General features: G+C 42.4%; 3 protein-coding genes across 6 annotated transcripts in view; 2 read left to right on the top strand and 1 right to left on the bottom strand.

The window, feature by feature from the left end:
• Positions 1 to 405: 405 nt before the first annotated feature.
• LOC106562287 (ER membrane protein complex subunit 8) lies at positions 406 to 9,783 on the bottom strand. Its single transcript, XM_014127069.3, has 5 exons — positions 9,240 to 9,783; positions 8,876 to 8,952; positions 8,714 to 8,783; positions 8,516 to 8,610; positions 406 to 1,344 (listed from the first exon to the last, which is right to left on the bottom strand). The coding sequence occupies exons 1-5, from the start codon at positions 9,450 to 9,452 to the stop codon at positions 1,185 to 1,187; spliced, it is 615 nt and encodes a 204-aa protein (XP_013982544.2). The 5' UTR covers positions 9,453 to 9,783; the 3' UTR covers positions 406 to 1,184.
• Positions 9,784 to 10,615: 832 nt separating this feature from the next.
• Positions 10,616 to 17,727, top strand: LOC106562286 (cytochrome c oxidase subunit 4 isoform 1, mitochondrial). 2 transcript variants are annotated; one of them, XM_014127068.3, is made up of 5 exons: positions 10,616 to 10,877; positions 13,350 to 13,426; positions 13,789 to 13,953; positions 16,081 to 16,212; positions 17,410 to 17,727. In XM_014127068.3, the coding sequence occupies exons 2-5, from the start codon at positions 13,351 to 13,353 to the stop codon at positions 17,544 to 17,546; spliced, it is 510 nt and encodes a 169-aa protein (XP_013982543.1). In that variant the 5' UTR covers positions 10,616 to 10,877; position 13,350; the 3' UTR covers positions 17,547 to 17,727. The 2 variants fall into 2 exon arrangements, with proteins under 2 accessions (XP_013982543.1, XP_082813943.1); XM_082957817.1 differs by lacking the exon at positions 10,616 to 10,877 and adding an exon at positions 12,249 to 12,268.
• Positions 17,728 to 18,192: 465 nt separating this feature from the next.
• The window catches only part of LOC106562285 (dual specificity protein phosphatase 22-A), a 36,549-nt gene continuing 29,329 nt past the window's right edge, over positions 18,193 to 25,412 (top strand). The window contains exons 1-5 of one of the 3 annotated variants that reach the window (XM_082957816.1): positions 18,193 to 18,519; positions 19,969 to 20,187; positions 20,854 to 20,887; positions 21,937 to 22,019; positions 24,087 to 24,136. In XM_082957816.1, coding sequence (XP_082813942.1) covers positions 24,090 to 24,136 — 47 coding nt within the window. In that variant the 5' untranslated portion in view covers positions 18,193 to 18,519; positions 19,969 to 20,187; positions 20,854 to 20,887; positions 21,937 to 22,019; positions 24,087 to 24,089. The remainder of the gene's footprint in view (positions 18,520 to 19,968; positions 20,188 to 20,853; positions 20,888 to 21,936; positions 22,020 to 24,086; positions 24,137 to 25,412) is intronic. The other 2 variants (XM_045689185.2, XM_014127062.3) reach the window with 2 other exon arrangements.

Here is a 25,412-nt window from a genome sequence, read left to right as displayed (position 1 = left end):
GTGGCGGGAAGGGCGCCTGCAGGCTGACTTCAGTCGTCAGTTGAACGGTGTTTCCTCCGACACATTGGTGCAGCTGGCTTCCAGGTTAAGCGGGCGGGTGTTAAGAAGCACGGTTTGGCGGGTCATGTTTTCGAAAGACGCATAACTTGACCTTTGCCTCTCCCGAGCCCGTTGGGCAGTTGCAGCAATGAGACAAGGTCTAAAAAGGAGGGGGGAAAATAAATAAAAATGGAAAGTATTTTCCATTCATATCCGCTGTATGCTGTTTCAACCCAAAGTGATGGAACACTGCATCCTAAATGTAACACTCAGCTCATTCAGATCTATGGATCCTTCAAGTGTGTAGGGCAGCGCTAGAGTAAGGGAGTGATTTTAGAAAAAGGCATTAAAAACTTGCACAATATCTGAAAAGTTACATTTTATTTGTACATTCTGTCGAAACATTTTTTTTTACAAAATGTGTTTATTTAGACTTATCTTAATCCAACCTGAAATATATAATTAATGAATCAATAATAATAACATGGATATGCTTTAATCCCGAGTGATTTACAGTTTATTACCTATCCAATAGCATAATTTATTTCAGCAATTAAAGTAAAGAATAATCAGATCATCTTTTAACAAATAAATACTAAGCTATCTCTTATAAGAAAAACAGGAGGAAAACAGTTATCTGAGAATATAAACATTAAGACTTAATAGGTAGTGAAATAAAACAACATATCTCGTTGATTACAATTCTGTAATATTTCAATAAGTCACATCTCAGAACAATAATTTATAATGTCTAGCATCTCTGTAACTACTATTTCTGAAGAACCTAAAGTATTCAATAAGTCAAAATATATGATATTCATGTTTCCCTACCATTCAGAATTACACATACATCTTCATTAACTATTAGCGTACAAAAACCATGAGAAAGAAAATTAACACGTTGCATTGAATGACACCAAGGTCTTGATCCTCCCTACTACGGGATCAAAGATCCCAATGGTACCTGTGTCCTGCTTGCCCATGAAACTAAACTGGCCAATGCTCCGAAAGCTCTCTTCCCTGTGAGAGCAATTCACTAGGAACAAAGACTTAGCATTCCTGCACTACAGTAGTATTAGCACGTCCAACGCCGTTTTGGCTGCAATGTCTTTGTCTAGTGCAGTGCAGTCACTCGACTGGAAGGCTTAGCACAGGTGCAGGACAGACTTGTTGATCTCAGGGTTGGTCCAGTCATTCCTGAGGTCGTCTAGGTGATTGTCGAAGTCAATCAGGCTCTCGTAGGACCTGCCCTCCAGCAGAGCCGACGTGATCTTCTGAGCCTCACACCAGTCCTCAAAGCAGTCCCTGGAACACACACAAACCAACCAACACTCCAGAACCTCAGCTCCACCTTCGAGAATCACAAATCAAATCAAATCGCATTTGTCACAAGCGCCAGAAATAACTGGTGTAGACTTCACCGTGAAATGCTCGCTTACGAGCCCTTCCCAACAACGCAGAGTTTCAAAATAAAATAGTAACAAGGAATAAAGAACAACAAAGAATATCTAGTTAACAGAAGAAAAGAAAGAGAAAATCAGGACAGAAGAAAAAGGATATCAAAGTGAAACAGTTCTCTAAAGACACAGGAGACAATAATACAAGAAACAACACTTCTGTAGCTTGTCAACTATGTGTCTGTCTATCCCTGTTCTCTCCTCTCTGCACAGGCCATACAAACGCTTCACACCGCGTGGCCGCTGCCACTCTAACCTGGTGGTCCCAGCGCGCACGACCCACGTGGAGTTCCAGGTCTCCGGCAGCCTCTGGAACTGCCGGTCTGCAGCCAACAAGGCTGAGTTCATCTCAGCCTATGCTACCCTCCAGTCCCTAGACTTCCTGGCGCTGACGGAAACATGGATTACCACAGATAACACTGCTACTCCTACTGCTCTCTCTTCGTCTGCCCACGTGTTCTCGCATACCCCTAGAGCATCGAGCCAGCGGGGTGGTGGCACTGGAATCCTCATCTCTCCCAAGTGGACATTCTCTCTTTCTCCCCTGACCCATCTGTCTATCTCCTCATTTGAATTCCATGCTGTCACAGTTACCAGCCCTTTCAAGCTTAACATCCTTATCATTTATCGCCCTCCAGGTTCCCTTGGAGAGTTCATCAATGAGCTTGACGCCTTGATAAGTTCCTTTCCTGAGGATGGCTCACCTCTCACAGTTCTGGGTGACTTTAACCTCCCCACGTCTACCTTTGACTCATTCCTCTCTGCCTCCTTCTTTCCACTCCTCTCCTCTTTTGACCTCACCCTCTCACCTTCCCCCCCTACTCACAAGGCAGGCAATACGCTTGACCTCATCTTTACTAGATGCTGTTCTTCCACTAATCTCATTGCAACTCCCCTCCAAATCTCCGACCACTACCTTGTATCCTTTTCCCTCTTGCTCTCATCCAACACTTCTCACTCTGCCCCTACTCGGATGGTATTGCGCCGTCCCAACCTTCGCTCTCTCTCTCCCGCTACTCTCTCCTCTTCCATCCTATCATCTCTTCCCTCTGCTCAAACCTTCTCCAACCTATCTCCTGATTCTGCCTCCTCAACCCTCCTCTCCTCCCTTTCTGCATCCTTTGATTTTCTCTGTCCCCTATCCTCCAGGCCGGCTCGGTCCTCCCCTCCTGCTCCGTGGCTCGACGACTCACTACGAGCTCACAGAACAAGGCTCCGGGCAGCCGAGCGGAAATGGAGGAAAACTCGCCTCCCTGCGGACCTGGCATCCGTTCACTCACTCCTCTCTACATTCTCCTCTTCTGTCTCTGCTGCTAAAGCCACTTTCTACCACTCTAAATTCCAAGCATCTGCCTCTAACCCTAGGAAGCTCTTTGCTACCTTCTCCTCCCTCCTGAATCCTCCTCCCTCTCTGCGGATGATTTCGTCAACCATTTTGAAAAGAAGGTTGACGATATCCGATCCTCGTTTGCTAAGTCAAACGACACCGCTGGTCCTGCTCACACTGCCCTACCCTGTGCTTTGACCTCTTTCTCCCCTCTCTCTCCAGATGAAATCTCGCGTCTTGTGACGGCCGGCCGCCCAACAACCTGCCCACTTGACCCTATCCCCTCCTCTCTTCTCCAGACCATTTCCGGAGACCTTCTCCCCTTCCTCACCTCGCTCATCAACTCATCCTTGACCGCTGGCTACGTCCCTTCCGTCTTCAAGAGAGCGAGAGTTGCACCCCTTCTGAAAAAACCTACACTCAATCCCTCCGATGTCAACAACTACAGACCAGTATCCCTTCTTTCTTTTCTCTCCAAAACTCTTGAACGTGCCGTCCTTGGCCAGCTCTCCTGCTATCTCTCTCAGAATGACCTTCTTGATCCTAATCAGTCAGGTTTCAAGACTGGGCATTCAACTGAGACTGCTCTTCTCTGTGTCACGGAGGCTCTCCGCACTGCTAAAGCTAACTCTCTCTCCTCTGCTCTCATCCTTCTAGACCTATCTGCTGCCTTTGATACTGTGAACCATCAGATCCTCCTCTCCACCCTCTCCGAGTTGGGCATCTCCGGCGCGGCCCACGCTTGGATTGCGTCCTACCTGACAGGTCGCTCCTACCAGGTGGCGTGGCGAGAATCTGTCTCCGCACCATGCGCTCTCACCACTGGTGTCCCCCAGGGCTCTGTTCTAGGCCCTCTCCTATTCTCGCTATACACCAAGTCACTTGGCTCTGTCATATCCTCACATGGTCTCTCCTATCATTGCTATGCAGACGACACACAATTAATCTTCTCCTTTCCCCCTTCTGATAACCAGGCGGCGAATCGCATCTCTGCATGTCTGTCAGACATATCAGTGTGGATGACGGATCACCAGCTCAAGCTGAACCTCGGCAAGACGGAGCTGCTCTTCCTCCCGGGGAAGGACTGCCCGTTCCATGATCTCGCCATCACGGTTGACAACTCCCTTGTGTCCTCTTCCCAGAGTGCTAAGAACCTTGGCGTGATCCTGGACAACACCCTGTCGTTCTCCACTAACATCAAGGCGGTGACCCGATCCTGTAGGTTCATGCTCTACAACATTCGCAGAGTACGACCCTGCCTCACACAGGAAGCGGCGCAGGTCCTAATCCAGGCACTTGTCATCTCCCGTCTGGATTACTGCAACTCGCTGTTGGCTGGGCTCCCTGCCTGTGCCATTAAACCCCTACAACTCATCCAGAACGCCGCAGCCCGTCTGGTGTTCAACCTTCCCAAGTTCTCTCACGTCACCCCGCTCCTCCGCTCTCTCCACTGGCTTCCAGTTGAAGCTCGCATCCGCTACAAGACCATGGTGATTGCCTACGGAGCTGTGAAGGGAACGGCACCTCCATACCTTCAGGCTCTGATCAGGCCCTACACCCAAACAAGGGCACTGCGTTCATCCACCACTGGCCTGCTGGCCCCCCCACCTCTGAGGAAGCACAGTTCCCGCTCAGCCCAGTCAAAACTGTTCGCTGCTCTGGCACCCCAATGGTGGAACAAGCTCCCTCACGACGCCAGGACAGCGGAGTCAATCACCACCTTCCGGAGACACCTGAAACCCCACCTCTTTAAGGAATACCTAGGATAGGATAAAGTAATCCTTCTAACCCCCCCCCCCCCCTAAAAGATTTAGATGCACTATTGTAAAGTGGTTGTTCCACTGGATATCATAAGGTGAATGCACCATTTTGTAAGTCGCTCTGGATAAGAGCGTCTGCTAAATGACTTAAATGTAATGAATAAATTAAAATACACAAGAATTGAGATATTTACAGGGAGTACCAGTACCAGATCAATGTGGAGCTATATACAGGGAGTACCAGTACCAGATCAATGTGGAGCTATATACAGGGAGTACCAGTACCAGATCAATGTGGAGCTATATACAGGGAGTACCAGTACCAGATCAATGTGGAGCTACAGTGCCTTGCGAAAGTATTCGGCCCCCTTGAACTTTTCGACCTTTTGCCACATTTCAGGCTTCAAACATAAAGATATAAAACTGTATTTTTTTGTGAAGAATCAACAACAAGTGGGACACAATCATGAAGTGGAACGAAATTTATTGGATATTTCAAACTTTTTTAACAAATAAAAAACTGAAAAATTGGGCGTGCAAAATTATTCAGCCCCTTTACTTTCAGTGCAGCAAACTCTCTCCAGAAGTTCAGTGAGGATCTCTGAATGATCCAATGTTGACCTAAATGACTAATGATGATAAATAGAATCCACCTGTGTGTAATCAAGTCTCCGTATAAATGCAGCTGCTCTGTGATAGTCTCAGAGGTCCGTTTAAAGCGCAGAGAGCATCATGAAGAACAAGGAACACACCAGGCAGGTCCGAGATACTGTTGTGGAGAAGTTTAAAGCCGGATTTGGATACAAAAAGATTTCCCAAGCTTTAAACATCCCAAGGAGCACTGTGCAAGTGATAATATTGAAATGGAAGGAGTATCAGACCACTGCAAATCTACGAAGACCCGGCCGTCCCTCTAAACTTTCAGCTCATACAAGGAGAAGACTGATCAGAGATGCAGCCAAGAGGCCCATGATCACTCTGGATGAACTGCAGAGATCTACAGCTGAGGTGGGAGACTCTGTCCATAGGACAACAATCAGTCGTATACTGCACAAATCTGGCCTTTATGGAAGAGTGGCAAGAAGAAAGCCATTTCTTAAAGATATTCAGAAAAAGTGTCATTTAAAGTTTGCCACTAGCCACCTGGGAGACACACCAAACATGTGGAAGAAGGTGCTCTGGTCAGATGAAACCAAAATCAAACTTTTTGGCAACAATGCAAAACGTTATGTTTGGCGTAAAAGCAACACAGCTCATCACCCTGAACACACCATCCCCACTGTCAAACATGGTGGTGGCAGCATCATGGTTTGGGCCTGCTTTTCTTCAGCAGGGGCAGGGAAGATGGTTAAAATTGATGGGAAGATGGATGGAGCCAAATACAGGACCATTCTGGAAGAAAACCTGATGGAGTCTGCAAAAGACCTGAGACTGGGACGGAGATTTGTCTTCCAACAAGACAATGATCCAAAACATAAAGCAAAATCTACAATGGAATGGTTCACAAATAAACATATCCAGGTGTTAGAATGGCCAAGTCAAAGTCCAGACCTGAATCCAATCGAGAATCTGTGGAAAGAACTGAAAACTGCTGTTCACAAACGCTCTCCATCCAACCTCACTGAGCTCGAGCTGTTTTGCAAGGAGGAATGGGAAAAAATGTCAGTCTCTCGATGTGCAAAACTGATAGAGACATACCCCAAGCGACTTACAGCTGTAATCGCAGCAAAAGGTGGCGCTACAAAGTATTAACTTAAGGGGGCTGAATAATTTTGCACGGCCAATTTTTCAGTTTTTTATTTGTTAAAAAAGTTTGAAATATCCAATAAATTTCGTTCCACTTCATAATTGTGTCCCACTTGTTGTTGATTCTTCAAACAATTACAGTTTTATATCTTTATGTTTGAAGCCTGAAATGTGGCAAAAGTTCTAAAAGTTCAAGGGGGCCGAATACTTTCGCAAGGCACTGTATATACAGGGAGTACCAGTACCAGATCAATGTGGAGCTATATACAGGGAGTACCAGTACCAGATCAATGTGGAGCTATATACAGGGAGTACCAGATCAATGTGGAGCTATATACAGGGAGTACCAGTACCAGATCAATGTGGAGCTATATACAGGGAGTACCAGTACCAGATCAATGTGGAGCTATATACAGGGAGTACCAGATCAATGTGGTGCTATATTCAGGGAGTACCAGTACCAGATCAATGTGGAGCTATATACAGGGAGTACCAGTACCAGATCAATGTGGAGCTATATACAGGGAGTACCAGTACCAGATCAATGTGGAGCTATATACAGGGAGTACCAGTACCAGATCAATGTGGAGCTATATACAGGGAGTACCAGTACCAGATCAATGTGGAGCTATATACAGGGAGTACCAGATCAATGTGGAGCTATATACAGGGAGTACCAGTACCAGATCAATGTGGAGCTATATACAGGGAGTACCAGTACCAGATCAATGTGGTGCTATATTCAGGGAGTACCAGTACCAGATCAATGTGGAGCTATATACAGGGAGTACCAGTACCAGGTCAATGTGGAGCTATATACAGGAAGTACCAGTACCAGATCAATGTGGAGCTATATACAGGGAGTACCAGATCAATGTGGAGCTATATACAGGGAGTACCAGTACCAGATCAATGTGGAGCTATATTCAGGGAGTACCAGATCAATGTGGAGCTATATACAGGGAGTACCAGTACCAGATCAATGTGGAGCTATATACAGGGAGTACCAGTACCAGATCAATGTGGAGCTATATACAGGGAGTACCAGATCAATGTGGAGCTATATACAGGGAGTACCAGTACCAGATCAATGTGGAGCTATATTCAGGGAGTACCAGATCAATGTGGAGCTATATTACAGGGAGTACCAGTACCAGATGTCAATGTGGAGCTATATATCAGGGAGTACCAGTACCAGATCAATGTGGAGGCTATATACAGGGAGTACCAGTACCAGATCTATGTGGCGCTATATACAGGGAGTACCAGTACCAGATTAATGTGGAGCTATATACAGGGAGTACCTGTGCCAGATCAATGTGGAGCTATATACAGGGAGTACCAGTACCAGATCAATGTGGAGCTATATACAGGGAGTACCAGTACCAGATCAATGTGGAGCTATATACAGGGAGTACCAGTACCAGATCAATGTGGAGCTATATACAGGGAGTACCAGTACAATGTGGAGCTATATACAGGGAGTACCAGTACCAAATCAATGTGGAGCTATATACAGGGAGTACCAGTACCAGATCAATGTGGAGCTATATTCAGGGAGTACCAGTACCAGATCAATGTGAGGCTATATACAGGGAGTACCAGTACCAGATCATTGTGGAGCTATATACAGGGAGTACCAGTACCAGGTCAATGTGGAGCTATATACAGGGAGGACCAGTACCAGATCAATGTGAGGCTAGTTACAGGGAGTACCAATACCAGATCAATGTGCAGAGGTACGAGGTATTTGAGGTAGATGTGTACATGAAGGCAGGGTAAAGTGACTAGGCATCAGGATAGATGATAATAGTAAAATAAATATCTACCACACTAGGTTCTATTTCACTAACAGATATTGGCATAGTATACCATGTAGTTCCAAATATTTTTTCTTTGGACAGGAATAAGACACCCATCAAGAAATGTTGCTTCCACAAGTCTAAAACTGCTGCAGTGTTGCAATGCGGTATGGAAGGCTGACCATATAATTACATATTAGAACTCATTTTTGATCCAATCAGTAATTTTATAGGATCTCTGAGAGGTCGACAGCCTGTGTATATGGTATAGCTGTTAAGACTGTCAAATGTCTGCACATCCAAATCTTTTTGGATAAATGGCTGTTCAGTAGCTGTGATATATCTAGCCCACATTACATATTAGGAAAGCTCAGGAACACTTACGCATTACAGTCCCTGCATTTCCACTTGTTTTCATGGTGGTCATAGATGGCTAATATGGGCTCATAGCAGCCCATGGTGAATCTGGTGCTGTCCACCTTAGGAACACAACATTATTAGAAATACAGTGGTCAGTGTAGGTCTTATGTGTGAATTCGGTAATGTGGCAGTTCTGATACTGGACAGCTAATAGAGGATTACCATAATCATTGCTGCTTCGCTGAAGTTCTCTGCAATCCTGGCCCCAACTTTTTCAGCAACCTGGTTAGGTCTGTGGGAGTCAAAAGACAGAGTACATTGTGTATCATATCAACACAACTCTCCACAGAGCATGAAAGGGATCCTGTATCAAACTCTTGTTACCTGAAGTCCTTTGTGCGCTCGTTGGCTTGGTAATACCCAGCTATGACATATTTGTTCTCTTTACACCACGTGTCAATCTGGAAGTTGGAAAATAAAAAAATGATTAGCTTGTTTGACTAGCTGACTAAACTCAACACCACTGTGAAGGAAGTTTCTGATAACTTGTCCATTGGTGGAGTTTATCAGAAACTTCCTTCACTATGATGTTGAGTTTAGCTTGACGCGTCAGCAGGACTGCTAGCTGGTAATGCACCTCTACTTCAACAGGCCCAGTAACTTGCAGTGGTGAACATGCAGTGGAGTAACATGAACATTTTTGAAACATGACATGTGAATAGAAGATAAAGACGATCAATTCACTCACCAATGTAAGTGCCACTTCCAGCATAGGTGCCAATGCAAGTGTGCCGTGGAATAGTGGTATACAATCCACACAGAGGATTGGAGTGGAGTGGCTGTCTTTCTTCTTCTCCTTCTGTTTCTCAGCAACCAGTAATCCGTTCACGGCGCAATGAGGATATTTAGCAGCATGCAAAAGCATCTTGCAATAAGCCTGAGTTGTCAATTTAATACTCATTCTTATTTCGAGATAAACACTAAACTACCTAATTGTACAAGGATGGTCTGGAGACTGCTAGCTTGACAGCTAGCCAACGGATATCATACCCGATACCAGAGAGACAGTGACAGCTCTGCCAGGTTGACTACGGTAATCGAGTCTCTTATAACTAGCTACCTATATAAAGGTCACTTTTCGTGAATGTTACAGTGCATTAATGCTGTATGTTGGTCACGACGGTAACGTTATATCTTACTACAAATTCACTCTGCTTAGCTTCTCTCTGGTGGTTTGCACCGGTACTATACCACACACACACACCGCTGTGAAACAGGCAAGAATAATTTAGTACTTCTGGGTCACGGATATTTGGAATCCTTCAGAATAAAAATCCAGCCCTGTATACTTTGTAAATTAATAACTAGGGCGAAAATTATGGAAAATGTGCACAATTATCGATATATTGTATACTACTTATCATACAAATAATAATTCAAAGTAATTATATAAGACATGTCATTTATGTGTTGATGTTTTTTTTTTTTAAGCCGAAATGGTCATCAATGTATTTTTTGTGTGTACTCATTTATTGCACCTTACAAAATTATTTGTACGTTGTGTCACAGTAAAAGGGGGTCCACTACCCAGGAGCACTTCTTGTTTCCAAATCCACAGAGTTTACACCCAGAGGAATGTCGCTGTTCATTTGGCGGCACTTAAAGAGTGGCCAGTCATCTTAAATCCATTTTTGTCAGTCAATTCACGTGACTGGCAGGAGACCTTTTGCCTTTTGGTAGGCCGTCATTGTGAATAATAATTTGTTCTTAACTGACTTGCCTAGTTAAATAAAATATGTTTTAATGCTGTTAACAATAATGTCAATGCTATAATATGATTTGTGCTATAATGGCGATTAACTGTATTCCTTTTTCACAAAATTATAAGTCTGCTAACATTTCCTCATAAAATATTACGAATTTCAACCATTTGTATTATTTTTCACCATCTTCATTGCGAAACTTTAACTTTAAAGGGCAATCTCCGAGGTCAAGGCCTTATTCTTGCTAGGTCTTGCTTATTCTTGCTGGCGGGACGAAGGTAGCACACACCCGGGTTGAATCCCACACCATATGGCAGGCTACAAACACCATTTTGGTTCATCTCAGGGCACACCGCGTGACAGGAAGAATGCCAATGCTGCGCAACATGGTAGCAAATTAACACTAGTTTCGCTACATTGTCGTAAAAGTTCAAATTCAATTGCACAGCTAAATGAATCACCACTCACATGAATTTACAAACACATTTTAATATGTATATAATAGTGTGACTACATATGACCGATTGACCTTCCATAGTTTTCCATAATCCCGCGCTAGCTACGTATTTCCGGTTAATCACACATCCTTTAGGGTTTTTGGAGCGTCGGCGAAACGAGAACAAGTAAGAGATGGCGGGTGAATTTTCTAAATTATTAGACGTCTGATATACAGCCAGCATAGAACATATTATATCGTTTTTTTTAATGAAGATAAACATGCTACGTATGTGTTGTGTAATCAGCAATGGATTTGTCAATGTTTCCGAGAGAGCCGAGTGAAGAGATGTGACATTGAAGAGAAAGGCAGACAAGACAAGGGGCAAATAGGCAATGGTTGGCTAGGCTAGCTTCCTAGCTAACGTTAGCAAGGTGCCCTTTTCCTGTATGTAGTCTAACGTTTTGTGGGTATTCCTCCTCATAGTAATGTGTAGTGTTACTGTGGATTTTAGACCGGAACAGGAATATTACACAATGATGGATGTCTGCCATGTATTTGACCTTGTGCCGGTTAGCGATGATTAGCATTGTTAGCTTGCTAACTAACTATCGTTTGGACCAATGTGTATAAACCCCGGATGCCTGACGGGGTACAGTGTTGAGGTCACTGCACAGTTATCTTGGTGGTACTCCTCAATATTTTGGAAGCAATAGAAATGCATTTATTAATTTCTACATTCGTTTTTGACACGTTCATTCTATTACACCTTCATGCATACTTTTACATTGACCGTGAAACAAATAAAAACATTTTCCAAAAATGATATTTGTTTAGTACTAATGTTACTCTCTCCAGTACAATGAATATACTTAAATACATACAATTTTGTCCTTGAAACATTTCATTGAAATACTGTAGAATTCCAATCATTCCTATTGCTGACTGCTCCTTCTTGTCAGTGCCAATATGGCCGACCGGTGGCTTCAAAGCATCTCAATGACAATTACAAAGGCTGCATTCCAAACAACTTAAGACACACTATCCCCTCAGCCCTCAAATTAAGTGGACATTTCTGATGACGTCTGACGAGTATACTTTCGGGGCGAGGAAGGAACGATTTTTAAATGGACCGCCCTTGCCCGGAAATTCGTCACTTGTTCATCCTGAGATAATTGTTTTTCAGGGTGCTTTATATGCGCTACAGTCAATTATGATTGCATGTCTACTTATATTAACTATATAATTATGAATATACGCCTACTGTATGATAGCTAGCAAATTAATTAGCTAACTAACTTTAGCCTGCCTAGCTGGAACTTTATGAAGTAGGAACGTTTTTTATTTCTACAATTTCCAAATGCTAACCAAACAAAAACAATTATGGGGCGGCAGCGTAGCCTAGTGGTTAGAGCGTTGGACTAGTAAGGTTGCAAGATCGAATCCCTGAGCTAAATTACTTTTACGAGACGTGCGTGTGCTGTCATGTGCATTAGTAGCACAATTTCTAACCTTTTTACATTCGTTTTTACTTACAGGGCAGTCCAAATGATTAGCCAAGCGAGGGAAGTTTGCAACGTAAGCCCCGCAGCCCTCGTTTTTAGTTGAGTTTGCAAGTGTATAATTATGTTAACTCCGGGGCCTGAAGCTCCCCATAATACAATTTGCGACGATTGGTTTGAACCAATACCTGGGCATGAGGAGATGATGAATATGATGACATTTCCTCTGAAGTCCAGATCCTTCAATTCAAAGTCCCATTAACCAGTTCTGCAAATGTTATTATGTCAAAACGTTCAGTACTCAACAATATATGGTGTTTCATAGAGCAACTATCGTCATTACTGCCATTACGCATGGTTTGTACTTCCAAAAAAGGTCAAAGTAAAAACACATTTTTGTTGACCTTTTTTGGAAGTGCATGCCATGCGTAACATCAGTAATAACGATAGTAGTTCTGCGAAACTTGATGAGTCCAGAACGCATTTTTACATAATTAAAGTTTGCAGAGCTGGCTAATGGGACTTGGAACTGAAGGATCCTGGGCGTCGGAGGAAATCTCATATTCATCCCCTTCACAATCCCAGGTACTAGTTCAGCTAACGTTAGCCTAGGTTGAATATAACTCATTATTTTCAACATAGACGTTAGCTAGCTATCTATTAGCCTGTCTGTTACCATTGAAATGTTTGGTTAATGTAAGCTTGAAATGTTCATTGCTGATGGATGGCTAGTTATGTTTAGCTTGCTAGGCAACTTTCTAGCGTGGACATTTTAGCTGGGTAACTTTATCTAGGTTAACATAGCTAGCTAGTTTTTCCTATTTTTTTTGCCAGTTTTGTTTCTTAGATTTTTATTTGTTACAAAAACTGGTTGCTAGCTATGTGTGCTTGGGCAGTGACCATAACTAGTTGCTAAATGTCAGATTAGGGAGGCGTGCAGTTTCATAAATTATCTTGTTGAACAGTTGCTATTTTTTGACAAATTGATTAAGAATAAACTGTTTTACAAAGACCTGATGGCTAGCCGCTCGGCTATAGTTCCATGTCATCAGAATAACCTCTTTGAGATTCTTTGGTCAGTAATGTTTTGTTGCATTAGTAGCTAGCGATATTCATTTTTCATCAAGGGTTTTCTCATACATGTTATTTTCTTTCAGAATGCTGGCCACCAGAGCCCTTAGCTTTGTTGGCAAACGTGCCATTTCCACATCAATCTGTGTACGTGGGGGACATGGTGAGTGACTATGTTGGCAGCACACACCACATACTTGACCTTCATGGTATGGACCTTTAAACCACCCTCTGTAAATTGTACCTACCACTAAAAAGTTGGCACACAAACAAATGTTAACAATGGATAAAATACACCAGCATGGTTTGGAGATGTACAGTAATCAGACAATACCAGCTTATTGTAGAATTAGAGATTTAAGTTTTTTTTAGGTAAACTGAAAAGGCAGTTACACGGCTCCCAAAGGCACACAGTATGTATTTGCATATACACATATTTGCTAAGCAGGTCCCATGCAGGTTTGAATACATGTATCTATTGGTTGTGTGTCAGTCCTATGTAGTAACATGGTGAGCTTCCTGCAGGTGTTGCCAAGGTAGATGACTACGCTCTCCCAGCCTACTTTGACAGGCGGGAGAACCCCCTCCCAGACGTCCAGTTTGTGACAGAGCTGAGCGCAGTGCAGAAGTCTTTAAAGGAGAAGGAGAAAGGCTCCTGGGCCACACTCTCCAATGAGGAGAAGATTGCATGTAAGTGGTTTTCACCTTTGTTGTTGAATATTTGACAGTTTTTGTTGCTTACTCAAAACAAGAAGTATTGTTTGCCTATCTGTTCTGTTAGTAGGGATATAATGATTCACCGATACGCGTCGGTCCCCGGTTCAAATGTTTAAGATGTGAATGCATCTGTCCGTGGGAGCCCAAACCAATCAATATGTAGCATGCATCGGTAAGAACCAATTAAAATGTTACGACTCGGTTCACTAATGTTTATTACGCCCTTTTTTTTGTTGCCTTATTCTGAAAATACCTCATCTGTTTGAATTGATGCAGCCTCTCCTTCAGCCTATCACACTTTTATGCATGTAACTGCATGTGATATAGATCTACAAGTCAGATAACTGCGCAGTGCAGGAGACGCAGCTGCTCGCTCCAACAAGAGCTAGCGTTACCCTATCCCTGTTCTGCACAGCTCCTTCAGCATTTAGATGTTTTTAAAATGGCTTTTGCAATATTAAATTGGTTGTCCTTCAATTAATAAAACCTATGTAATTGCTAGGTCATTTAGCAAGGCTTCCATCCAATTGGAATATTCTCAAATCTACATAAAAACCATATGCAGATTTTCTTCACACAATTTTCCATCAAATTGACTTGTTGAGGATAAAAGGCTGGCGTTGTGCACATAAAAATACATTTTGTGGTTAAATTCCCACGTACCGAATAGAAAATACATGTTAAATGGGTTTCCACTGCATTTTCAACTATACTGATGGTTTTCTCACAAAAAAAATTGTAATATAGTGAGTGTACCCACTCTGGTATTGGCACGTGCACTGTAGCCATCAGGTCGCAGACACAGTGTGAGTATAGCCTACATGAGATTATTATGGACAAAATAGAGAGATTATTTTTGTCACGGCAGCCAAGCGTCAACGATCATGTCACCAGAATAAGACCCTCTATTTATTGGGAGGGCGCATCAACCTGCACTTTCACCACCCTGTGAAGTTCATCACTTATTTCATCTGTATCCTAATAAACTGCATGCTTTCCAGACAAGTCCTAATGTGGGAGGATCACACATCATTGCGTGACTCCAAGTTTACTTCGATATACTGCTTATTATATCAATATTTGCTCATTAAAGCGCTTCCACTGACATTTCAAGCATAATTAATTTACAGCCATTAAAGGATCCTACCTTGTCTAGCATATTTTGTTTTGTCGACATTTGGAAAGTTTACTGACAAATTTTCCATCGGGCATGGCATAAATCTTTTGTGTTCTGACATGTACTTTACTTGCATTAAAAGGTTGGATGGAAACCTGGTTTGTGTTACCAAATGCACGTAGAAAATAGTTTGACATGTGGTACTGTGAAGGCTACCGGAGTGGACACAACTCACATCTTGCTGATTAGGGTTTTTCGATTGCCAAGTTCACCATACAAAATATTTTTTTTCTGCTTTAAACAGTTAATGGATTTGGTCATTTTTATATGAACAGGGTAAAGGTGTATTTCATATCAAGGAGAGCAATCATTTTTGCTAGCCGCACTGGTCAGAACGGGAGAAGAGAGCAGCTCTGGTTCCAAACGGTCAATACCATTCACTTTTGAGACAGGTGAAATCAAAAGCTGGGTTATATTAATTGGCTATATTTGTAAAAGCTAATTTCTTAAGATAGATTTTTGAGCTAGTAAAATGTATCTGGTATATGACAAGTTATAGCAGTGTGGGGACAAGACATAAATTGCCCCCCCTAATCTGATAGTGGTAGATGCTCAGTCTGCCCTATGGATCAACTCACACATTACACACACGGCAGAAATACTTTTCTATCACACAGCAACGACAAGCCATGGTTCGTTCACTCAGCTCAGAGAAGTCAGCTCAGACAGATCAAACTCAGCTCCGTCACAATCAGATATTAATTTAGAATGGAAAATGAATATGTTCATGCCCTTGTTAATCGCATCGACACATTCCACTAATTAAATCAAATCGTTTCAAACTACAAATATCGTTCCTGTATCGGAACCCATGTATCTAGATGCATATTGAATCGTGCTTGTAAGGAGCGATGCACATCCCTACCCGTTAAGGCTGTGTTAAATGTTATCTAACAAGTCTTGCATTTTCTTTTTACCTACAGTGTACCGCATTAGCTTCAAGCAGAGCTTCGCAGAGATGAACGAGGGCACAAAGGAGTGGAAATCAGTTATCGCAGGAATGTTCTTCTTTATTGGCATGACAGGACTGGTTGTCCTATGGCAGAGGAAGTCTGGTATGTCTTCTAATAAGAAAAGGAATGGGAACATTTATTGTGGATGGAGTCTGATAATTCAGTTGTAATATACTGAACAAAAAATATCAACGCAACATGCAACAATTTCAGATTTTTCTGAGTTACAGTTCAAATAAGGAAATCAGTCAATTGAAATAAATAAGTTAGGCCCTAATCTATGGATTTCACATGACTGGGTAGGGGTGCAGCCATGGGTGGGCCTTGGAGGGCATAGGCCCACTCACTGGGGAGCCAGGCCCAGCCAATCAGGATGAGGTTTTTCCCCAGAAAAGGGCTTTATTCCAGACAGAAATACTCCTCGGCATCCCCCACCCACCCTCAGACGATCCTGCAGGTGAAGAAGCCGGATGTGGAGGTCCAGGGCTGGCATGGTAACACGCGGTATGCGGTTGTGAGGCCGGCTGGACATACTGACAAATTCTCTAAAACAACATTGGAGGCAGCTTATGGTAGAGATGGATGTTCAATTCTCTAGCAACAGCTCTTCCTGCAGTCAACATGCTAATTGCACGCTCCCTCAACTTGAGACATCTGTTACATTGTTGTGTGACAAAACTACACATTTTAGTGGCCTTTTATTGTCCCCAGCACAAGGTGCACCTGTTTAATGATCATGCTGTTTAATCAGCTTCTTGATATGCCACAACTGTCAGGTGGATGGATGATCTTGCCAAAGGATAAATGCTCACTCACAGGGCTGTAAACAAATTTGAGCGAAATAAGCTTTTTGTGGAACATTTCTTGGCTATTTTATTTCAGCTCATAAAACATGGAGCCAACACTTTACATGTTGCGTTTATATTTTTGTTCAGTGTATGTTGATGTTCATGGTTTTCCACCCACCTGTTAATAAGTCAGCATTATTTTGCAGTGAGATGGATATACAATATATAATTTTTCAGACATAATTATACAAGATATTATTTGACACAATTTAAATACTGTATTTGGCCTTCAGTGCCCCTTCAAATAAATGGGTTGCTTGTCTTCTCTGCCCAATCTATTGCCTCAACCATAATTGTTCTAACTGACAAGCAACCAGGTTGGTATTGTGAAAAAGAATGTTCTCAATGATGATTACCTTGGTAGATAAATGTTCAATACAGACTATTAGAGAATAGATGTTTATAGGTGAACTTTGAGGCAGAGCCTAACAAGCTATCTGTCTCGCTGCAGTGTACGGACCTGTCCCCCCCACCTTTGAGTCAGAATGGAAAGAGAAGGAGGTGCAGAGGATGCTGGACATGAGGATCAACCCTGTGGAGGGCTTCTCAGCCAAATGGGACTATGAGAACAAGGAATGGAAGAAGTAAACCAACCATCCAGAGGACCATGTTACATACCATGACACCAACAAACGTACAAACATACCAATTCCTTGTCTGTATTTATCTATTGTCCACATTACCTCAGTCAGTACGTTTTGGAAGGCCTCTTCCTCTTAAGGTTATCATGTATTATAGAGCAAAATAAAGTTCCTATGTTTACCCAATAGTATGTCTCCACTTTGCTGTTATACTACCATGTGGAGGGTTAAATGCCACTGGAGGAGTAGGCCCTACATGTCAGGTATATGTGTAGGGCTTACTATTACAAGGAACAAATGGCATAGGTGTGATATTTCCACATCCATGGTTTTCCCTATTTTTAAAACTGGCAAGATTTGTTTTCTTGCCTCTAATTGTGTGAAAATCGTACTGGGGTCAATAAGTGGTAAAGCACCATGTTTTTAGTTGCCATTTTTAAGAAATGCACGCTGTAGTCCTGGATTAGGCTAGCATTTGTGGGTTTACAGGAATTAAAAAGGCATAGGCTATCAGATCATTCCAATACTTAAAATGCATATCTTTAGGACATAATACAAAGCAGTAGTACTGAATGAATTTATAATCCTTTCCAGCTCTGAGATCACGAAACCCGCGCGAACTGGCTTGCAATACGGTCCCATGTACCAATGAAATCATTTATCGGAGGAAACCCGGAAGAGGATTATGGAGCGGAGGTTATACAGAGCAGCATTATGGCGATCGTCTTGTGAAGCAATGAAGACAAAGCGGTCAAAAGTACACCCATGTTGTTGATCTACAGAGGCGCAAAGTGGTCTCGCTTGTGACCGACCGACCATTTCGCAATCATTCGCACGCACCCCTTCATCTTAGTGAAAGTCCGTCCATGTTCTTTTCCAATATTTTGCGTTGTTGCATTGAGACGTAAATACTCAGCTGTATTTTAAATACTTCATAATCTTTATCGCCTGCGAGAGACATGGGAAATGGAATGAACAAGGTAGGGGCCTCTGTGTTTTTGTTATTAGTGTAGCTGTTCTGTTCAATGGCGTTTGATTGTAGCAAGGCACTTCCTCCGAGGAGCGTGAACGTTGCACATAGAAATGCGCGGAATAGATTATTTGTCATGTTATTTACATCATGCAACGCTGAAGTCCTATAGTGCCCTGAATAAAACCAAAGGGTAGGCTACTCATCACACACTGTCACTTGATATAGTAACGTGATAACTCATACAGGTTTGGATTTAGGGTATCAAATGAAGAAAAACACTTAGCCCTTCTATTTTGACTGTTTTAAAGCCCGTGTTGTCATCTGTCAATCGTTGGGTGTTTAAATATTTTGTATATACAGTACCAGTCAAGGGTTTGGCCACATGTATTCATTCAAGGTTTTGTCTTTATTTTTACTATTTTCTACATTGTAGAATAATAGCGAAGACATCAAAACTATGAAATAACACATGGAATCATGTAGTAGCCAAAAAAGTGTTAAACAAATTAAAATATATTTGACATTCTTCAATGTAGCTACCCTTTGCCTTGATGACAGCTTTATGCACTCTTGGCATTCACTCAACCAGCTTCATGAGGTAGTCACCTGGAATGCATTTCAATTAACAGGTGTGCCTTGTTAAAAGTTAATTTGTGGAATTTCTTTCCTTCTTAATGTTTGAGCCAATCAGTTGTGTTGTGACAAGGTAGGGGTGGTATACAGAAGATAGCCCTATTTGGCAAAATACCAGGTCCGTATTATGGCAAGAACAGCTCAAATAAGCAAAGAGAAATGACAGTCCATCATTAATTTAAGACATGAAGGTTAGTCAATGCGGAAAATTTAAAGAACTTTGAAAGTTTCTTCAAGTGCAGTCGCCAAAACTATCAAGCCCTGTGATGAAACTGGCCCTCATGAGGACCACCACAGGAAAGGAAGACCCAGAGTTACCTCTGCTGCAGAGGATAAGTTCATTAGAGTTGCAGCCCAAATAAATGCTTCACAGAGTTCAAGTAACAGACACATCTCAACATCCACTGTTCAGAGGAGACTGCGTGAATCAGGCCATCATGGTCAAATTGCTGTAAAGAAACCACTACTAAAGGACACCAATAAGAAGAAGAGACTTGCTTGGCCAAGAAACACGAGCAATGGACATTAGACCAGTGGAAATCTTTTCCTTTGGTCTGATGAGTCCAAATATGAGATTTTTCGTTCCAACCGCTGTGTCTTTGTGAGACAGAGTAGGTGAACGGATCATCTCTGCATGTGTGGTTGCCACCATGAAGCATGGAGGAGGAGGTATGATGGTGTGGGATTGCTTTGCTGGTGTCATTGTGGTGATTTATTTAGAATTCAAGGCACACTTAACCAGCATAGCTATCCCAGTATTCTGCAGCGATACGCCATCCCATCTGGTTTGCGCTCAGTGGGACTATCGTTTGTTTTTCAACAGGACAATGACCCAACACACCTCCAGGCTGCGTAAGGGCTATTTGACCAAGAAGGAGAGTGATGGAGTGCTGCATCAGATGACCTGGCCTCCACAATCACCCAACCTCATCCCAATTGAGATGGTTTCGGGATGAGTTGGACCTCAGAGTGAAGGAAAAGCAGCCAACAAGTGCTCAGCATATGTGGGAACTCCTTCAAGACTGTTGGAAAAGCATTCCAGGTGAAGTCGGTTGAGAGAATGCCAAGAGTGTGCAAAGGGTGGCTACTTTGAAGAATCTGTTGTTACATAGTTTTTGTCTTCACTATTATTCTACAATGTAGAAAAGAGTAAAAATAAAGAAAAACCCTGGAATGAGTGGGTGTGTCCACTTTTGACTGGTACTGTATATATTACACTTCTTAGTGTCCCGTTAACAGTGATGGGAGTGTCCAGAAGCACCTCTGGAATCCACTGTAATTCCACCCTGACTGAAGCTCTAAGCTTATCTGAATTTCAGAGGACACAACATCATAGGCAGGCATATACTTTTTATTTTGAAGTCTTAAATAATGCAGGAGTCTTGTAATGTCTAGATGAGATCATGATCGGATCGCTACAGCTTTATTACACAGCTTTGTGTCAACATGGCCTTAACCATCAGAGTTGGTTCAGTGCTCCTCACTCCCAGTCATGTCAGGCAATACTATGTATTACATGCCCTATAAGGCTTGACTTAGCTATGAGAACGGTTCCTGTTTGTTTTTTCAATTGGGAAAATACTGTTTGACCAAACTGGACACCTGAATACGTCTACGACCATAGATGAGGGGCATCGCTAAGGTTAAGGCCATGCTCAAATTGTGAATATCTAACTAGTGAAATGTCTCTTTGTTTTCCTATTTGCAGGTTGTTGATGGGCTCTACCTGGGAAATATCAGAGGTGAGAACAAGATTCTGTTGAAATCCATTCAGTTGTTTTATATGTTGCACAGTCAGGCATCCCACCCAAGAGACAACACTCAGCAGCAGCTTGCTTGAATCCAGGGCAGCTTTCAAAGAGACTCAGGCATTTTCTTCTGTTATTGATGCACGTGAGCTTTACGTTCTCTGTCCTTATGTTGTTGATACGTTACCTGCAGGTATGGTCAAATGCTACAAGGGAGAGATAACAAGAATATCTAGTGAGTGGACTATAGTTATGTATAGATCAAAATAGAGTAGAAGATGGTACACAGTGGAGTGGCTTGTGTTGGTGGATTTGTTTGACAATGAATGGTGTGTGTGTGTGGGGGGGGGGGGGGGGGGTGTGTAACTCACAGGTTATGGCTATGGGATTTCATGATCATTGACTATAACCTTGAATAACATGTCTTACATGAGTCAGACTTAAACATTGAAATGAATTTTAACTTCCTCATACTCAGTCAGTGAATATGGGATTTTGTCTCAAATTCTAGAAAGACGTCTAATAACTTTTTGGCTCAATGAACTAAGGCATGGCCTGAATTAAGGTTGCTGCATGCATCATACTGTATCCATCAGTAGAATATGGCATATTTACTCCCTCTGGTAATGTTGGGGATTAATCAAAAGAAAAGTCACAAAATGTTTAAGGCAAACACATACATCATGTACAATATTGGGCAATATTTCTGCTCCTCAGCCAAGGGGGTTTCTGCCCTACCAGCTTAATGTGACATCTACCCTGCTATAATTTTAGCCATACTGATGATGGCTTCACAAGATGGTCCAAGTACTGCTCACACAGTGAAAATAGCTTTAAGTGACAAGGCCAAATGATTGCTACCCAAATTACAGCTACACAGTCACAGATGCTGCTTCTGGGCAAGCCACTCCTGGGTCTTAAACACTTCAAATGATGCATTTCCTCTCTTATTATGGCATTGCTTTGTCTACTGAGGGTCTCATAGAAATTCACTGAGAAGAATCACTGATAGACATTTTCTCCCTCCCTTTGTCTTTTCCCAGACTCTGAGAACAGAGAAAGTTTGTCCCAGAACAACATCACCCACATCCTGTCTGTGTACAACAATGCTAAACCCGTGCTGGAGGTGAGTGGGGCAGGCGGCCATAGAGGACACAAGGCCAGTTTCACAGACAGACTGAATAAATTATTGTGTCTTGAGTAGGCTTCATTCTGGTTTAGTTGGTCAAGAACTGAAAATGGGATTTCATGATCATTGACTATAACCTTGAATAACAAGTCTTACATGAGTCAGACTTAAACATTGAAATGATTTTTAACTTCCTCATACTCAGTCAGTGAATATGGGATTTTGTCTCAAATTCTAGGGAGACGTCTAATAACATTTTGGGTCAGTATTCAGTTCCTTGGATTTGATTCATGGAAATTGTGTAGTGTAATGAAATCTGTACAGTATGACATCATTTTGTAGAAGTGGAAAACATAGATTTTGTAGTACACAGTTGAAGCCAGCTGGGGGTAGTGGTGTCTCAGTTTAATACATACCAGTGACATTGGGCTGTAGAACTTTAGACCAGCGGTCCCCGGGCCGCGGACCGGTACCGGTCCGTGGGTCATTTGGTACCGGGCCGCAGAGAAAGAATAAATAACTTACATTATTTCCGTTTTATTTATTATCTGAGTCTGAACAATGTTTTATTTTGAAAAATGAACGCGGAGCACAGACACCTTCTCTTATACACAGAAATAACATGGTTATCCCGAGGGAGATATCTGGCCAGAGTGTTTGAATTACGAGAGCCGCTGCAGAGATTTCTCTCAGAAAAAAAGTCACCGCTGGCAGCACATTTCAGTGACGAGGAATGGGTCGCAAAACTCGCTTACTTGTGCCACATATTCAACCTGCTCAATGAACTCATCGGTCACTTCAGGGGAAAATGACAACTGTCTTCAAGTTAGCAGATAAAGTAGCTGCATTTAAAGCCAAACTGGGTTTGTGGGGACGGCGCGTGAACAGAGGTATATTTGACATGTTTCAAACATTCGCGGGGATTTTGGAAGAGACTGAGCCCGAGCCTTCATTGTCCCAGCTGGTGCACGATCACCTGTCTTTGCTTTTAAAAGAGTTTGAGCGCTACTTCCCAACCACAAAAGACCCACGAACTGCCAAGGAATGGATCCGCGACCCATTTGTCAACAAACCAGGTGAATCCAGCATGTCTATGCAAGAAGAAGATCAACTGCTGGAGATCGCAAATGACGGCGGCCTTAAAAGTATGTTCGAGACTCTGCTGGTGTTCTGGATTAAAGTCATGGCATAATACCCTGAGATCGCCACAACAGCACTGAAAACCCTGTTGCCATTTCCGACATCCTATTTGTGTGAAGCGGGATTTTCTGCAGTGACAGCAACCAAAACAAAATGACGGAGTAGACTGGACATTAGCAACACACTTCGGGTGGCATTGTCTCCCATTACCCCTAGATGGGACCGTCTCGTTGCAGAGAAACAAGCTCAGGGCTCCCACTGATTTAGCGTTATGATGAGTTGTATTTTTCATGCACTTTATATTTGTTTTTGTGTTGTATCTTATTTTTAAGGCATGTTTAAACGTTACCATAGCGACCAGAGAGCGTTAGGGGCAGAGAGGATGTTACTCATGTTATGTTGTTAGTGCGATGTTACGAGGACGCTGCTAATAAAGGTGCATACGAGTACACAGTGGATTCACGTTTATTATTATATTTAAAAAATACCACCGTTTTTATGCCGGTCGTATCATATTATTTGGTGTATTTATCCGCCACACCTTAAAGGCCGGTCCGTGAAAATATTGTCTGACATTAAACCTGTCCGTGGCAGAAAAAGGTTGGGGACCGCTGCTTTAGACAAAGCTTAAACTGTTCATTAAAGCACCTCACTCTACTTGAAGCATCAAATATTTGTTTTATTTGACCTATGGGGTCCATTTATAGTACTCAGTTGAGTATGTGTGTGCATTTACTTGACTCATCCAACAACAATGTGCAGTTGATGACCACACACCTTACCTACTAATTACTATGCTAATTGTCGGAAAGTGAATGATATACAGCTGATAAACAGTACTGTGAATCCATGTAGATGGTATGTGTTGTGTGCAGAACAAAACTGACCTTTGTGTTTGTACTCCTTTTTGTTTACCTCTCACAGGACATGACCTACCTGTGTATCCACGCAGCTGATGCGTCTAGCCAGAACCTGTGAGTTACCCCCCCCCCCCCCACACACACACACACGCCATTCATTGTCAAAGAAATCCACCAACACAAGCCACTCCACTGTGTACCATCGTCAGAGGTCCCTCTTTTCTTCCTGTGAACAAGACATGACTCATGTGTCATATTGTTTCAACAACATCAGTTGAACATAAATCTTCAGTTTGTGACTCCAGGGTGTCACGCAGGCAGGAAGAGTAGATTAGTCACTTTGTCGTTGAAACAACTGAAATAAGCCTGGAAGTCTTTTAAAGGTTCATACAATATGTATCAGGTAGAGATACAGACTACTGTAAGTCGCTCTGGATAAGAGCGTCTGCTAAATGACTGAAATGTAAATGAAATGTAGATTAACAAGGTACCTACAGTATCAAGTCAGGGATCAATAATAATAAGACCTGAAAGTCTAAAGGACTCTGAGAGAAAGACATCTCAGTTTGACTTGTCTGGCTTGGCTATCAGACCAGGAAAGAGTGTGGAGATGGTGCAGTATTTTAAATGGCTGTAGTTTTATATAGACCCCATCACCACTGTGTGAAATGAGCTAGATAGACTGCTGCTGCTTCACGTGTGTTATCAAGTCCCCCTCTGTCATTATAGCAGCAGACAAAAACATTTACTTCTCTGTCTCAAAGCTGCTCTCATGTTTGGTGGGTCGCCATTGGCATACTACCATTTAGTATAAATACTGAAAATGTCATAAAACAAGTTGCAGAAATGTAACAGTTGAAAATAAAAACTAATCAGGTTGGAACCGAAGAAAAGAAAATGCCTGGAACGTAAAATAACGTTATTAAAGGGTGTCCTTGCTTTTAAAATAAAGGTTCTGTTCCAGAACAGTATGGATCACTTTCATTCCCGGTTCCATTTCTGTTCCTTGAAAAATGCCATTATTTTCCGGTTTTCGGTTCTGTTCCCTGAACCGGTTCCAACCCATGAAAATAATAGTACAAATGCTGAAACACACGAGAATCATTTCAGTAGTAAGGGACTCCGACTCTAGTGTTGTTGTAGTCATTGGAGGCATGTCTTTCATGTCACTTGATTACACATTGTGGTTATTTGAAAATAAAAGTAGTGTCAGAGTCGCCCTAGCATCACATGGTAACCCTGTGATGTCTCTCCAAGTGACTTGACAGCTGAGGGTAGAGTCCCTGTAGCACTGAGAGCGTTCTCCTCAGCTCTGCTCTGCTCTGTGTGGGTGTCCCTCCTTCCACCCATGCCATTATCACTTTCACATTCAGTCTTTAGATGAATATTT

The sequence above is a fragment of the Salmo salar genome, chromosome 11 (genome assembly GCF_965601325.2).
Source record: "Salmo salar chromosome 11, fSalSal1, whole genome shotgun sequence".
Lineage (NCBI taxonomy): Eukaryota > Metazoa > Chordata > Actinopteri > Salmoniformes > Salmonidae > Salmo > Salmo salar.
This window is presented reverse-complemented; position numbering and strand designations above follow the sequence as displayed.